Source organism: Oncorhynchus masou, chromosome 29 (genome assembly GCF_036934945.1).
Source record: "Oncorhynchus masou masou isolate Uvic2021 chromosome 29, UVic_Omas_1.1, whole genome shotgun sequence".
In the NCBI taxonomy this organism is placed as follows: Eukaryota; Metazoa; Chordata; class Actinopteri; order Salmoniformes; family Salmonidae; genus Oncorhynchus; species Oncorhynchus masou.
The window spans coordinates 72,092,694-72,108,577 of NC_088240.1; the positions used below are offsets into that span (position 1 = coordinate 72,092,694).

At 42.7% G+C, this 15,884-nt stretch overlaps 1 protein-coding gene across 2 annotated transcripts; it reads right to left on the minus strand.

The window, feature by feature from the left end:
• Positions 1–1,066: 1,066 nt before the first annotated feature.
• Positions 1,067–15,530, minus strand: LOC135520437 (frizzled-6-like). 2 transcript variants are annotated; one of them, XM_064946001.1, is made up of 8 exons: positions 15,253–15,530; positions 13,266–13,668; positions 9,708–9,904; positions 9,000–9,408; positions 6,505–7,107; positions 3,913–4,061; positions 3,308–3,739; positions 1,067–3,189 (listed from the first exon to the last, which is right to left on the minus strand). In XM_064946001.1, exons 2-8 carry the CDS (start codon positions 13,449–13,451, stop codon positions 3,033–3,035), a joined length of 2,133 nt encoding a protein of 710 aa, XP_064802073.1. In that variant the 5' UTR covers positions 13,452–13,668; positions 15,253–15,530; the 3' UTR covers positions 1,067–3,032. The 2 variants fall into 2 exon arrangements, with proteins under 2 accessions (XP_064802073.1, XP_064802074.1); XM_064946002.1 differs by having other exon boundaries at positions 13,266–13,577; positions 15,253–15,529.
• Positions 15,531–15,884: the final 354 nt, after the last annotated feature.

The window sequence follows — 15,884 nt, forward strand, 5'->3', positions numbered from 1 at the left end:
GAGCAAAATAGTGTTTTTTAGACACAACTGCAAACTTCAAGGAGTTGGTGTGATGGGAATCGTGATGTCATCGGCCTCCCACCTTGCTTGAGGAATAATAGAGGAGCAATAAAGAACAAAAAGGAAATGTCTTCAGCGTTATAGATTGAATAGAACCCAACATATTGATTATGCTTCAGCTTGTTTACAGTTGTTGTGGGCTGCCCCACCACTAATAACAGATTGGGAAAACGGAACTATGTAATTTCTCATCTATTGTAGATCCACATCATGGTATAGAACCCAGTTATATGTGGGTATTCTAGTCTGTTATTTCATGAAATTGGGAAGAACTCAATGGCATACTCATTGTGTCCTCTCGCCTAACCTCATTGTGGACACTCTTTCAGGTGCCGTCTTTCGGATGGGACGTTAAAATGGGTGGCCTGACTCTCTGTGGTCACTAAAGATCCCATGGCACCTATCGTACGAGTAGAGGTGTTAACCCCGGTGTCCTGGTTAAATTCCCAATCTGTCCCCAGTTTACAATTGGTTCATTCATCCCCCTCCTCTCCAAATATTCCCCACGTCGTTGCTGTAAATGAGAATGTGTTCTCAGTCAATTTACCAGGTAAAATAATGGTAAAATAAAACACTCAAAACCCATTGGATGAGAAAGTCAGAGGTCCAGCCTCTCTGATCTTCTCCTCCAATGGGTTTTGAAAAGGAGGCTTATTTAATTGAAATCTTCCTTAAGTATTTTTCCTGTAGACTAGCTGATGATTAATGTTGATGACTACAAACAATTATAGGTTATGTATATTGGTGCTTTCAAGACAACTGGAACCTAGAAAAGAACGAGGTCAAATCATGATGTCAGTTATTTTCAGGTCGGAAACTCTGAGCTCTAGAAAGACACCAGTTTCCGACTTGGAATTCCGAGTTGGATGAACGTTCAAAAAATATTTTTCCCAGTCGGATTTCTGAGTTCCCAGTTGTTTTGAACGTGGAATTTAACACAAACATGACAACATGGTTCACTATCTGTATGGGGAATACAAAACTAGGCACCCATTCATGAGACAAATTACATTTTATTTGATTCAATAATCTTTTATTAAAAGGAAATATAATTGATACAAAATATATATCAAATAGTACATACAACATAAGACTACAAAAGTTCACAAAAAAAGTATAGGGAATTTAAAATATATATACAAAAAAATCTATAGCCTAAACAAGTCTATATGCAATCAAGGATGAGTAGTTGTTATATTATTCATTTGTGAAGGAGTGGAAGCAAGATAACACATTCCCTTTAGCTGGAACCTTTGTCTTCTGATAGCCACATAATAATATACAATAGATTTGGATGAAGATCAAGGACAGGGTCAGATTAAAGACAATAAAACAATTCAGCATGGGAGGGATTCAAATACTTATCAAATTATTGTGAGTATGTATGGATGGATACATGGTTTTTATTAATACAGTGTACAAGACTTATTCCCAACAGGCCTTTCGGGAAAATGCTTGCAAGAAAAATGTGTAGTCAAACACAGTTCATGGATTACCGGTAGGAATCATGACAATTGAAATACTGAACAAACCCCACACATTTGTCAAAAAAGATCAACTCAACTAGGTACATGCTTTGGATTGGATTTCGTCTCTGATTTTTCCAGTGGTGTTTTCATATTGGATCATCAGTTATGTTAGGTATATATACTACTATATTTGGTTTAAAGATAATTGCGTAACAGAAATATAAACTCCAAAAAAAGACATTCGATCTCTGTACAAATTGTATAGTATCACTCAGTATTTGCACTGGGTTCATCTCTAAGTGGTAACTCCTCTAGTGTAGTGAGATGTCCAACCACAACAACTTACATAAGGTCAAGAGCCAGAAATAAGCCTGGTTACTTTGTCCACATATTTCACTGGAGATGAATACGCACATGGAATGACTGTCACACATGTAAAGCATCTGTAGGTAGACAGACAAAAAGTAGGTTATCTGAAAACCATGATTTAGTTCACAAGGCACATTCTTCTAGAAACTGTAGTATAAAAAACACATGCTCCACTAAGATTTACTGGAAATTAAGTTAATGAGCAGAGTCAGCAAATTGAAAAATGCTTATGTAACTATTTATAGATATACTGAAAAACACTAATGGAAAAGGAATGAAAAGTAGAGTAGCATACTGATTGTATTGGTAGTGAGAACCTCCTGTCTACTGCAATTACTTTTACTACAGAACTGCTATGCTTGCTTCTCATTGTTTCATGATGGAATTGTCTACATATACATGACATTAACCATTTGAATACAAAAATAAAATAAAAAGAGTTAACCACCACAGCTAGATATTGTTGAAGTTCTGATTGTTTGGTGAAACATTCGCGATTTTCAGATTTTCAAGCGCTTAAACTCAGTGTAAAGACTAGTCCAGTGATAGAAAATAAAATAGTTTACATAAATATTGCCAGTGTACATTCTACACACTCTACATATCAATCTACCCTCAGAAAAGTACAGCTTTCATAAGTAAATAAACAATATGTCAACCGAAGTGACTGTTTTCCAGCAGGGAAATGCAACTGTTGGTCTGCTAACCTTGCTGGAGCTGCACAGCTCTTCAGAGCTGCATGATTCTCTAACCTCATTCACCTTGATGTGTCCAGTGATCCAGTCAAGCTGACTGATGTACAGCAGCTACACCTGTTGGGTCGGTCACTGCAGGGAACTCTCTAGGACCTTAGTGGCCCACCTAGTCTCTTCCTTCCCGTCTCTGTGGTGTGAAGGAAAACTCCTGTCTTTTGGATTTTCTCAACTCTCTATTCTCCCTCAGGTACTTAATCGAGCCACTAATATCACTGATTGTTCCGAGTGTACACATCTGGTATGGTATGACAGGTTAAATCAGTTGCTCATTTGAAAGGAAGAACAGAACAAAAACCAGCAGACACTCAGTCTAGCCCCTGAGGACCAGAGTCACCCATCTTTGTTGGTGTTAAGTATCATAGGAGCCTGCTGGTTGGGCTCAGCAGCTGCTGTCCTTGTCCTTTTTCTCCTCTGGTAACTGGCGAACCAGGTGAGGGAGAGAGCCTTTCGCACTGCCGCTGTGGGAGTGGCTTAAAGCCAGGTGCTGTCCACTGGGCATCTGTCTCGTCTCTGATAGTTCACTCCGGGGAGTCATCCTACAAGACAAGTTTGTAAAAAACAACCTGTAAACAGTGGAGCGGACAAAACCTTTTGAAGTACGTATGTGTAGGTCAGAAAGTACTTAGGCAAAACGGTGAAAGTATCTGTCTTTACCTTCCCTCTGGGACTCTGTGGAAGCTCTCTGAGCGGCTGCTAACCTTGCTGGAGCTGCCCTTTTTACTACGTCTCTCTGCCCCCTCTCTCCCCCCAGACAGGGCCTGTCCACTGGGCTGCTTCTCCCTCTCCCTCAGCCTGGAGCCACGGGTGGAGCTGCCCCTCTCCAGCTGCTCCCTGGCGGAGGCCTCAGATGAGCCCCTGGCCTCTGAGAAAGAAGCCTGACCCCGGATGGCCTCATGGTTGCCCACTGCTGAGGTGCCGTGGTTGCCTGTGGCTGAGGCACCGGTGCTGGTGCCCATGGACTTGGAGATTACCTTAAGTTTGTGGGAGCCGGGGTTGTAGTGGTTCTTCTTGTGCTGGACACGGCTGTTGTGTTTGAGGAAGAACTCACAGGACTCCTGGAGAACTCTGCGGCTCTCACTAATGGGGCTGGATAGAGAAATAGAATTAGATCACAGTAGAATGATATCATCTGCAATCTGTAAATGTTGCATACTGTAAAACCCAAGTTGCTTCCCAAATGGCAACCTATTCCTTATATAGTGCACTACTTTTGACCTTAGGGTGCCATTGAGAGACAGGCATTAGTGAAGTGTCCTTACTCTTTCTTCCTGGTCCTGTTGAAGAAGAAGGCCCATTCTGAGCAGGTCTTCTTGCTGCTGACCCAGAACACAGCTGAGATCCCAACCACCAGGGTCATCAGGTATTTAATTAGGAATAGGGACAGGTCTGGACGACCAGACTCTGTAGTCTGAAACACAACATTACAGTGTTATAAACTGTATTATAAACCGGGTGGTTTGAGCCCTGAATGCTGATTGGCTGAAAGCTGTGGTACATCACGTGTATGACATAAAAATATTTTTTACTGTTCTAATTATGTTGGTAAGCAGATTATAATAGCAATAAGACACCTCGGGGGTTTGTGGTATATGGCCAAGCCATTAGCCGTGTAATAATAGACATATACACTACCGGTCAAAGGTTTTAGAACACCTACACATTCAAGGGTTTGTCTTTATTTGGACTATTTTCTACATTGTAGAATAATAGTGAAGACATCAGAACTATGAAATAACAATAATAATAATGCTTCTACACCTGCATTGCTTGCTGTTTGGGGTTTTAGGCTGGGTTTCTGTACAGCACTTTGAGATATCAGCTGATGTACGAAGGGCTATATAAATACATTTGATTTGATTTGAATCATGTAGTAACCAAAATAAATCTAAATATATTTCATATTTGAGATTCTTCAAATAGCCACCCTTTGCCTGGATGACAGCTTTGCACACTCTTGGCATTTTCTCAACCAGCTTCATGAGGTAGTTACTTGGAATGTATTTCAATTAACAGGTGTGCCTTGTTTAAAGTTAATTTGTGTAATGTCTTTCCTTCTTAATGTGTTTGTACCAATCAGTTGTGTTGTGACAAGGTAGTGGTGGTATACAGAATATATCCCTATTATGGCAAGAACAGCTCAAATAAACAAAGAGAAACGACAGTCCATCATACCTTTAAGACATGCAGGTCAGTCAATACGGAAAATGTCAAGAATTTTAAAAGTTTCTTCAAGTATGAGTCGCAAAAACCATCAAGCGCTATGATGAAACTGGCTCTCATGAGGACCGCCACAGGAATGGAAGACCCAGAGTTACCTCTGCTGCAGAGGATAAGTTCATTAGTTCCAGCCTCAGAAATTGCAGCCCAAATAAATGCTTCACAGAGTTCAAGTAACTGACATTTCAACATCAACTGTTCGGATGAGACCTGTGAATTAGGCCTTCATGGTCGAATTGCTGCAAATAAACCACTACTAAAGGACACCAAGAAACACAAGCAATGGACATTAGACCGGTGTAAATATGTCCTTTGGTCTGGAGTCCAAATTAGAGATTTTTAGTTCCAACCGCCGTGTCTTTGTGAGACACGGTGTGGGTGAACGGATGATCTCTGCATGTGTATTTCCCACCGTAAAGCATGGAGGAGAAGGTGTTATGGTGTGGGGTGCTTTGCTGGTGACACTGTCTCTGATTTATTTAGAATACAAGGCACACTTAACCAGCATGGCTCCCACAGCATTCTGCAATTATACGCCATCCCATCTGGTTTTGGTTTAGTGGGACTATAATTTGTTTTTCAACAGGACAATGGCCCAACACCTCCAGGCTGTGTAAGGGCTATTTTACCAAGAAGGAGAGTGATGGAGTGCTGCATCAGATGACCTGGCCTCCACAATCTCCCGACCTCAACCAAATTGAGATGGTTTAGGATGAGTCGGACCACAGAGTTAAGGAAAAGCAGCTAACAAGTGGTCAGCATATGTGGGAACTCCTTCAATACTGTTGGAAAAGCATTCCAGGTGAAGCTGGTTGAGAGAATTTACATTTGAGTAATTTAGCAGATGCTCTTATACAGAGAGATTCCTCTTAATTATTCCTCTTAAGATAGCTAGATGGGACAACCACATATCACAGTAAGTACACCTTTTCTCAATAAAGTAGCTATCAGCAAAGCTAGAAAGAGGGTGGGGGGGTCAAGTGCAATTTTGTTGTTTCAGGAATATTTTATTATTATAAAAAAGAAGAAGAGCTTGGACTGGACTGAGCAGGAGCTGCCCTTCAATAGGGGTGGGATGGCCAAGAGACCAGAGGTGGCAGAACAGAGTGCTCGGGTTAGGGTGTAGGGCTTGAGCATAGGTAGGGAGAGGCAGTGCTCCGTAGGCAAGCACCATGGTCTTGTAGTGAAAGCGAGCTTCGACTGAAAGCCAGTGGAGGGTGCTGAGGAGTGGGGCGACATGGGAGAACTTGGGAAAGTTGTAAAACCAGGTGGGCTGCAGCGTTCTGAATAAGTTGCAGGGGGTTGATGGCACAAATGGGAAACCCAGCCAACAGGAAGTTGCAGTAGTCCAGACGGGAGAGGACAAGTGCCTGGATTAGGACCTGCGCCGCTTCCTGTGTGAGATAGGGACATACTCTACGGATGTTGTAGAGTACCACACCCCCTCGTGCCTTATTGCTTAATGATACCATTTCCATTTAAACATCTGCCAAATATAATCATACATTTTACTGTGGCTGAAAGAAAGCATAAGAAGAGCAATGATTTTTAACATCTGTTAATGTTAGATTAATTTTGCAGCAGCATATATATCAAATTATTATGAAAATGTTCTAGTGCTGAGCGTGTGTTACCTTGTGTGAGCAGGGAATGCTGTACTCCTGGCAACGGTCATTGATCCAGGTATTTTCCCAGGTGGAGCGCTGGCTCTGTTCATAGATATAACACCCCTGCAGAGTGACCAGGGGCACCAGGTACAGACCACTGAACACCCCAATACGGATCATAAACTTCTTCAGCTTCTCCTGGTTCCTCTCATCGTGCTGGATCACCTGACGCACGTTGTTGAGCGACACGATCCCAGCCAGGAGCAGAGACAGCCCAACCACAACCCCGATACACAGTGGCGCCAGCACAAAGTACCGCAGCGCGTCCAGATCATAGAGCCCCACGAAGCACACCCCGCTGATGTTATCTCCCTCCACCTTGTTGAGAGCCAGTAGCATGACGGTTAGTGCTCCGGGGATCCCCCAAGCGACAGAGTGGAACCACACTGCCTTCTTCTCGATGGCCTCGCAGCTCCACTTGGGCCCGGCGGCCAGGAACCAGGTGATGGTGAGGATGACCCACCAGACGATGCCGGCCAGGGAGAAGAAGTAGAGTAGCATGAAGAGTAACGTACAGCCTTTACTCTGGGAGCCCAGCACCACCGTGTCCATGGCAGCAGGGTGTACCGCCTGGAATGAATGAATGAATAAATAGATTAACGGATGAATGACTACTTTTATGTCCCATAGAGAAGTTTGCTAGGAAGATAAGTATACCTGGCATACATATAAAACATCACAATATATAGCTACATGACTTCAGATATCATCACAGGACATACATCACAAGACATGGGCTGTATCCCAATGCCACCCTATTCCTTACATACAGTGCATTTGGAAAGTACTCATACCCCTTCACTGTTTCTACATTTTGTTACGTTACAGCCTTATTCTAAAATTGACTAAATTCATTTTTTTACTCAATCTACACACAATACACCATAATGACAAAGCGAAAAAAATATTGACATTTGTGTACATTTATTAAAAATTTAAAACAGAAATACGTTATTTACATAAGTATTCAGACCCTTCGCTTTGAGACTTTCGAAATTGAGCTCATGTGCATCCTGTTTACATTGATCCTCCTTGGAATGTTTTTACAACTTGATTGGAGTCCACCTGTAGTAAATTCAATTGATTGGACATCAATTGTAAAGGTATAGAACAGTCTATATAAGGTCCCACAGTTGACAGTGCATGTCAGAGCAAAAACCAAGCCATGAGGTTGAAGGAATTGTCCGTAGAGCTCCCGAGACAGGATTGTGTGGAGACACAGATCAGGGGAAGGGTACCAAAACATTTCTGCAGCATTGAAGGTCCCCAATAACACAGTGGTCTCCACCATTCATAAATTGAAGAAGTTTGGAACCACCAAGACTCTTCCTTGGGCTGGCCACGGCCAAATTGAGCAATCGGGGTAGAAGGGCCTTGGTCAGAGAGTTGACCAAGAACCTGATGATCACTCTGACAGAGCTCCAGCGTTCCTCTGTGGAGATGGGAGAACCTTCCAGAAGGACAACCATCTCTGCAGCACTCCACCAATCAGGCCTTTATGGTAGAGTGGCCAGGCAGACACCACTCCTCAGTAAAAGGCACATGACAGCCCGCTTGGAATTTGCCAGGAGGCACCTAAAGGACTCTCATACCATGACTAACAAGATTCTCTGGTCTGATGAAACCAAGATTGACCTCTTTGACCTGAATGCCAAGCGTCATGTCTGGAGGACACCTGGCACCATCCCTACGGTGAAGCATGGTGGTGGCAGGATCATTCTGTGGAGATGTTTTTCAGTGACAGGGACTGGGAGACTAGTGAAGATCGAGGGAAAGATGAACAGAACAAAGTACAGTGTGATCCTTGATGAAAACCTGCTCCAGAGCGCTCAAGACCTCAGACTGGGGCAAAGGTTCACCTTCTAACAGGACAATGACCCTAAGCACACAGCCAAGACAATGCAGGAGTGGCTTTGGGACAAGTCTCTGAATGTCCGTGACCTGAACCCGATCGAACATCTCCGGAGGGACCTGAAAATAGCAGTGCAACGACACACCTCATCCAACTTGACAGAGCTTGAGAGGATCTGCGGAGAACAATGGAAGAAACTCCACAAATGCAGATGTGCCAAGCTGGTAGCGTCATACCCTAGAAGACTCGAGACTGTAATCGCTCCCAAAGGTGCTTCAACAAAGTACTGAGTAAAGGGTCTGAATACTTATGTAAATGTGATATTTGTATTTTTTATACATTTGGCCCCCCCCCCCCCCAAAAAAAATGCAAAATTGTTTTTGCTTCGTCATTATGGGGTATTGTGTGTAGATTGATGAGGAGAAAATAAATTTAAATCCTTTTTGAATAAGACTAATGTAACGAAATGTAGAAAAAGTGGTCTGAATACTTTCCGAATGCACTGTAGTACAATACTTTAGACCAGGGTCCATAGGGCTCTGGGGGCTGGTCTAAAGGAGTGCACAATACAGGGGATTGGTTGTCATTTCAGACACAGACACAAACAGACCTTGTTGCAGGATGCATTGTTCCCCAGCAGGAAGCCGATGAAGTAGATGAGCGACACGAAGCTGTAGCACACGGCGTAGAAGATGATTGGCCGTTCGGGGTAGCGGAAGCGTTTGACGTCGATGAGGAAGGTGAGAAAGGTGAAGAGTGTGGCACAGAGGCAGACGATGGAGCACACCCCGATGAAGGTCTTGGCGAACTCGATTTCATGGGGCTTGAAGTACATGTTGGAGCAAGGGGGAGCGCAGTCCCCGGCACCCAGGAACGTGGATCCCTGGCCGGGTCGGGTCTTCAGCTGAAGGGGACACCAGAAGCCCATGTCCCTCTTGGCAGACAGATAGGTCTTGGGTGTGGTCACTCTGGTTGGTGGCAGGACTGAGCCATCTAGAGAGTAGAGGCAATCTTCCAACCTAGAGGAGAAAAAGTAGGGTAAAGATTCAAAACCATAACTATATGAATACCATTTCAAAACTTAGTGCTGATAAATGTAATAACTGGTCAACAGGCTGTTAGCAAGCAGTTTATAAACGCTTACTATTTGGTCATCTGAAAAAAGTCAGGAATGTTCCTTTTCATCTATACAACTTGGCACAGTACAACACGCCTATGTATGTAACAGATGTTGTGGTTCAGTGAACCTCGCCCACGTTGATGAGTAACCTGGCCTGAGACCTGGAGAATTGAGTTCAACTCAGTCAGTCACATTTACCTGTCGCACTGCAGCTCCAGAGGCCAGGTGATGCCGAAGGTGCTGATGTCCTTCCTGCAGTCTGACCTCACTTTCTCACACAGGTCGCGACATGGCCGGATCACTTTGGTGTCCTCAGTGCATGCTGGGATAAAGGCCTGACACAGGAAGTGATGTACGTCCGGAGAGCAGCGCAGGTTGACCAGCGGCATGAAGGGCTATGGAGACAGAGGGAGGGAAGGGGACAGGGGGAGTGAAAGAGAGAGAAAGAGGGAGAGGGGGAGAGAGAGAGAGAAAGAGGGAGAAAGGGAAAGGGAGAGAGAGGGAGAAAGAGGGAGAAAGAGAGAAAGGGAGAGAGAGAGAGAGAGAGAGAGGGAGAAAGAGGGAGAGAGAGAGAGAGAGGGCGAGAGAGAGAGAGAGAGCAAAAGATAGACATAGATCCATTCAGATTTTTATGGTTCAAGAAATACTAGGACTGCAAAATTCCAGTATCTTTCCCTCAATTCAAAGGTACTGGTTGTAGTTTCTGGATTTCTGTCCTAATTCCAGGAATCTTCCAAACAGAATTTTGGGAAAACCTGGGAAAGTTACCGGAATTTTGCTACCCTAGCAAATACTAGTACCATGTTCCTGTAGCTGTACCTGTAAGGGTGGAGCTGAACAACTGGTCCGGCATGTTTTTAATACAAACAACCAATATTGATTTCAACTAGATTCATCTAGACATCACAACAGTTTGTAATTAAAAAGTCAGTCAACGTGAGGTTAATACCGTCACTCACGGCCACAATACAGTCCATGCAGTTCCCTTGCCATGGGCAGATCCAGAAATAGAATAGTTTTATTTTCCTGTACACGTGACTTGGTTGGAAAAGCTAAAACGGCTACAGTACATAAGAGGCTGTAATGCACTGTATTATGGTGCCACACAAAGGATTCCTTTCACAGGCGGACTCAGTTTCAACAGATTTGAGTAGGGGGGGGCATCAGGAAATGACTCTGGGACTATTTGGAAACCAGGAGTCAAGAGGGATGTTGACTGGAATGGACAGAACTGTTGGGCTTCTGCACAGTATCCATTCCATCACACTAAAGCTGCTGCTCTGCTCTAACAACCATTAAACAGGTCACAGTTATTTCTACCAAAGTATGAAAACATATCTTTCCAAAGCATGAATGGTTATTTTTGGCATTGTTGAGTCACGCTTAACAGAGTTTATCCAAATAAACAGATCTGGTCGATGTAACGACCATATCACAAAAGCTTAAGATGCCATCTGAAACAACTGCCACAAATCATTCCCAAAACAATTATAACTGGATCCTTCAAAGGTTACAGACTGTATCATGTTGCCATCTTAATCTAAGGGCCACTTGGTTTGGATCAGATACGCCATGATATCAAAGAGTCCTGTTCAGTTTACAAAAGCAGTTATGCAGAAAGAACTATGACTGCTGGAGGCAGTGAATCCAGCCGATGTTTACACTGTATAAGCAACATTTCCCCATCAATCCAACCATCAACACAGGACCAATCTAACAATCACACTATTCAACGTTCTCTCCCTGACGGTTTCCCCAGCTCCAGGCTGGCTGCAGCCCAGATCTAGACGGGGGCTGGGGAACTGGCTCTCCGACTGTATGAGTCCTTGTTTCACTTCTTTGGAGGTCCCAAACTCCATCTCAAAGAGCTCTTTTTAGTCTACAATCTGCAGTTTCTTGTATTTTTCTGTTTAGAGTGTATTGGAATTAGGGACTCTGTATATCCTCATTCAAAAAGTTTGATTCCTCTACTGTGGATTTCCACACAAGGTCCCTTGACTATGGATAGCAATGACTCAATTAACCTTTTACTGCAGTGGGCTAAATCAGGGTCACACAGAGTGTTTCTTGGTAGTCTTAAACAAATATACACCTCACACACATGGTTATGGGCTTTAGAAAAAGAAAACACCTGTACCATGTCAGAAATAGAGTTGAAATGTATTAAATAAAAATATCCCAATATTACACTTTATATGTATCACAGAAGACTGAAAAATAACAAAACCGTTTGACATAGAAACACCGGATTTCTGTCAGTTAATTTTTTTTTTTTTTAATTAATTATTAAATTATGAAAATATGAATAACATTTCACCCATGAGGCCACTAGACGGCGATTTGGTCATTTGACTGCAGGAAAGGGCTGGCTACGCAATATGGCATCCTAACTTCAAAATGCATTAGTTGAGTTTGTAATGTATACTAAAAATATATACTAGTTTTTCACTCTATTTAGGTCTATTTCCTTACAGGTGCTGAAAGTGTTACCACTAAGCTGCCAAATACTAGAGGAATATTGGCACATTGACATCGTAACAGGAACAATGCCCCTAAAGGAAAGGGCTAGTCCTCAACCCGGAAAATCCTATCAAATAACACTGAACAGAAGAGCAACAGGAGAGTCAACTTCATAACAATACCTAGATCCCATTATGACACTTTCCAACAGGCCATTTGGTCAGATTGTCTGTCAGCAGTAGGTACTGCATGCATCTATTACTATAGATACGGCTGGCCTTGCTTTCCACCTGGCTACCCCTACCACGGTCAACAGCTCTGCACCCCCCACAGCAACATGCCCAAGCCTCCCCCATTTCTCCTTCACACAAATCCAGATAGCTGATGTTCTGAAATAGCTGCCAAATCTGGACCCCTACAAATCAGCTGGGCTAAACAATCTGGACCCTCTCTTTCTAAAATTATCCACCACAATGGTTGCCACCCCTATTACTAGCCTGTTCAACCTCTCGTATCGTCTGAGATCCCCAAAGATTGGAAAGCTGCCGCGGTCATCCCCCTCTTCAAAGGGGGAGACACTCTAAACCCAAACTGCTACAGACCTATATCTATCCTACCCTGCCTTCCTAAGGTCTTCAAAAGCCAAGTTAAACAGATCACCGACCATTTCGATTCCCACCGTACCTTCTCTGCTATGCAATCTGGTTTCAGAGCTGGTCATGGGTGCACCTCAGCCACGCTCAAGGTCCTAAACGGTATCATAATCGACAAAAGACAATACTGTGCAGCAGTATTCATCGACCTGGCCAAGGCTTTCGACTCTGTCAATCACCGCATTCTTATCGGCAGACTCAGCAGCCTTGGTTTGTCAAATGATTGCCTCGCCTGGTTCACCAACTACTTCTCAGATAGAGGTGTCAAAATCGGAGGGCCTGTTGTCGGGACCTCTGGCAGTCTCTGTGGGGGTGCCACCGGGTTCAATTCTCGGGCCGACTCTCTTCTCTGTATACATCAATGATGTCGCTCTTGCGGCTGGTGATTCTCTGATCCACCTCTACGCAGATGACACCATTCTGTATACTTCTGGCCCTTCTTTGGACACTGTGTTAACTAACCTCCAGACGACCTTCGATGCCATACAACTCTCCTTCATTGGCCTCCAACTGCTCTTAAATGCAAGTAAAACTAAATGCTTATTCTTCAACCGATCGCTGCCCTCACCTGCCCGCCCGCCCAGCATCACTACTCTGGACGTTTCTGAAATCTAAGGGTTTTATCACGGTGAAAAACACTCACCTCCATCCTGCTGGCTGCTATGTCCTGGTCATAGTGCTCCATCATGTTGGGGAAGAAAGTCATGTTGTAGAGCATCCCCAGGCAGCGATGCACCTTGATGGGTTCACAGGTGAATAGACTGTGGGCGTGGCAGCTCCTCGCCCCTAGCAGTGCCAGGCACACCCAGACCAGCCTGGATATCATCATGGTGGCAGCCGGTTGCTAGGCTAAACTCTTTGTGTATAAACAGCCCTATTTGGTTCAGTGGAGGGATAGCTTTATGTTGGAGGCCGGATCACTCTTCATCTACATTCCTCTAGGCTTGCTGGGGTCCTATCCATGGAGACAAAAGGAGTAACGACAGGTAAAACATTCCCATCAGCCACCACGGCATCAGCACGGTGGCATGTTTGGAAATCCCAAGCTTTAAAAAAAGAACAGAGTATAATTTATCTGGTGTGTTTTGAAGGGCTATTATGGAGTTTGGTTCCAAAGCATTAAAGGTCCAATGCAGCATTTTTTTCTCAATTTCAAATCATTTCTGGTTACAATTAAGTACCTTAATGTGAATGTTTTCAATTAAAGTGGTCCCCCAAAAAATGAGTAGCTTCTTTGCAAAGATATTTGCTAGGACTGTCTGGGAGTGGTCTCAGTCGGGAGAGGAAAACTGAAAACTAGCTGTTATTGGCAGAGAGGTTTTGAACTCTTTCTTATTGTTCTATTAACTAATTGATATCACCAGGCAGGCAAAAACACCATCCCAGAAAAACAGGTTGAAATTTCAGGTGGTGTTTTCAAACAGCTCTTACATTAAAAGGGCATTATCATAATTTTCACAATTTCACAGTATCATTCCAATCTCATTGCGTGGAAATATGTATAAAACACAGGATATCACGTTTTTTTCACTGCATTGGGCCTTGAACGTCAATATTTATAACACCTTAATGATAAACTTTACAAAGTAATTGTAAATAATCATTTGTCCTAGTTAAATAAAGGTTACACACAGATAATTCATATTGATCTGAGTGGATTATTGCTAGTGAGAAATACATCTGTCCAGTCTCTTCTGCAGTGGAGAATAGATTATGTGGTGGAATTGCACACTGAATTGCAGACTAATTCAATAACAGCATCAGCTTGTTGATACAGGCTTAAAGCTTTAAGTGTCTTGTGAAGTCTGGTATGTAACAATGTCTGATTGGAGCATGCCACGCCATCTAATCTCACACAGGTAATCATTCACAGAAAGCACCGTCTGGAATGCATGCAGTTTGCATTCAATAAGTGTATAATTTGCTGTACTGCAGAACATAAATCACTTATTTCACTTTTTAATCTGCTGCAATAGTCCTATGCACTTTTGTATGGTTGTTTTGTTTATGTTTACATGTTTGAGTCGTGGAGAGAATTGCTTTAACAATAAACAAAGCAATCAAAACTGATTTAATGATTATTATTATGATTTTACCAAACAATCTAATGTTTTGCTACTGTATCGATTGGCATATAGCGAACCACGTGACTGTTTCTATCATGTTCAGTAGTGTGGAATAGTTTAGCCAACAAAAAACATATTCGTTTCCCAAATTAGGCTACTAACAAAAATAACACCGAGAAAAGGCTATTGAATAGTAAAATGTTTTGACTTGGTTACAAATCACGTACACTCCAGTCAAATTATTTAAAAAACATAGATTTTTCATTTTTAAAGTAAAAAACAACTACTTCAGAATAAACCCTATTATCAAAGGTTTAAGAGAATTACACTGCAGTTACATGGAATACTGCAGTTACATGGAATAGAATGGGAATGTACAGTTCATTTCTTCATGTTTTTCCCAAATTGGCATTCGGAATCTCCATTTGTTCCCCGTGTCTGGCAGCCAACTTCGGGAAGTGAGACTAGTAAATATCCCTGTTTCAGTGCCTTGGAAAGGGCCTCGATAAGTTTCGAATGTAACATTTATTTAGACAAGGACAGAAAAGTCACAATTCCACTTACCCTTTCGTTATTAGTTTATTCTAAATAAAGGTAATCGCTCCATTGCAATCCTTTCGGATTTTGCGACAATGTTTCCAGCGACTTTGAACTATTCTCCGCCTTCTTTCTTTCAGCTCCACATCCTGTCTGTCTCGGTGTTCGATACAACACCCATTACAGTAACAATCCGGGGTAATACTGGCCGTTGTTATATGCAGGTGCTATTATCAAGCGTAGACTGTGTAGCCACAAACATTATGTATTTTATAGTGGTACTATTCCAAGATGGATAGTCCTCGAGCTCAGATAATACACTGTATCAATTTTGTACAATTAAGTTATGGTTTTTCTTAAATTATTATATTTTTCACTGTAAGGGGAGAATTCAAGTTGAACATTAAAGATACAACATTCACATAAAAAGTCTGCAGATGAAATGACAAGGAAATGCAGATCATGGTTGTATTATGTGACTGGCTGGATTCACCAGCAGATGGCAGGAATGGTTATACGAAGCATAGGCCTACAGTGTATCATATTGTAGCCAATTTTGGGGACAAAAATCGGTATCAAAAATCTAAATGTCATGCATAGGACTTAGCCATCATCTTCATCTTGATGTCTGGAAACATCTTGACACATACAGTTGAGAA

What these genes read in the sequence shown, in the direction of transcription:
- LOC135520437 (XM_064946001.1), bottom strand. Translation starts at nt 13,451, where the DNA reads ATGATGATATCCAGGCTGGTCTGGGTGTGCCTGGCACTGCTAGGGGCG. An exon ending in ACAATGCATCCTGCAACAAG is followed by an intron (nt 7,108 to 8,999) that starts GTCTGTTTGTGT and finishes CATTCATTCCAG; the next exon opens with GCGGTACACCCTGCTGCCAT. An exon ending in CACAGAGTCCCAGAGGGAAG is followed by an intron (nt 3,190 to 3,307) that starts GTAAAGACAGAT and finishes CTTGTCTTGTAG; the next exon opens with GATGACTCCCCGGAGTGAAC.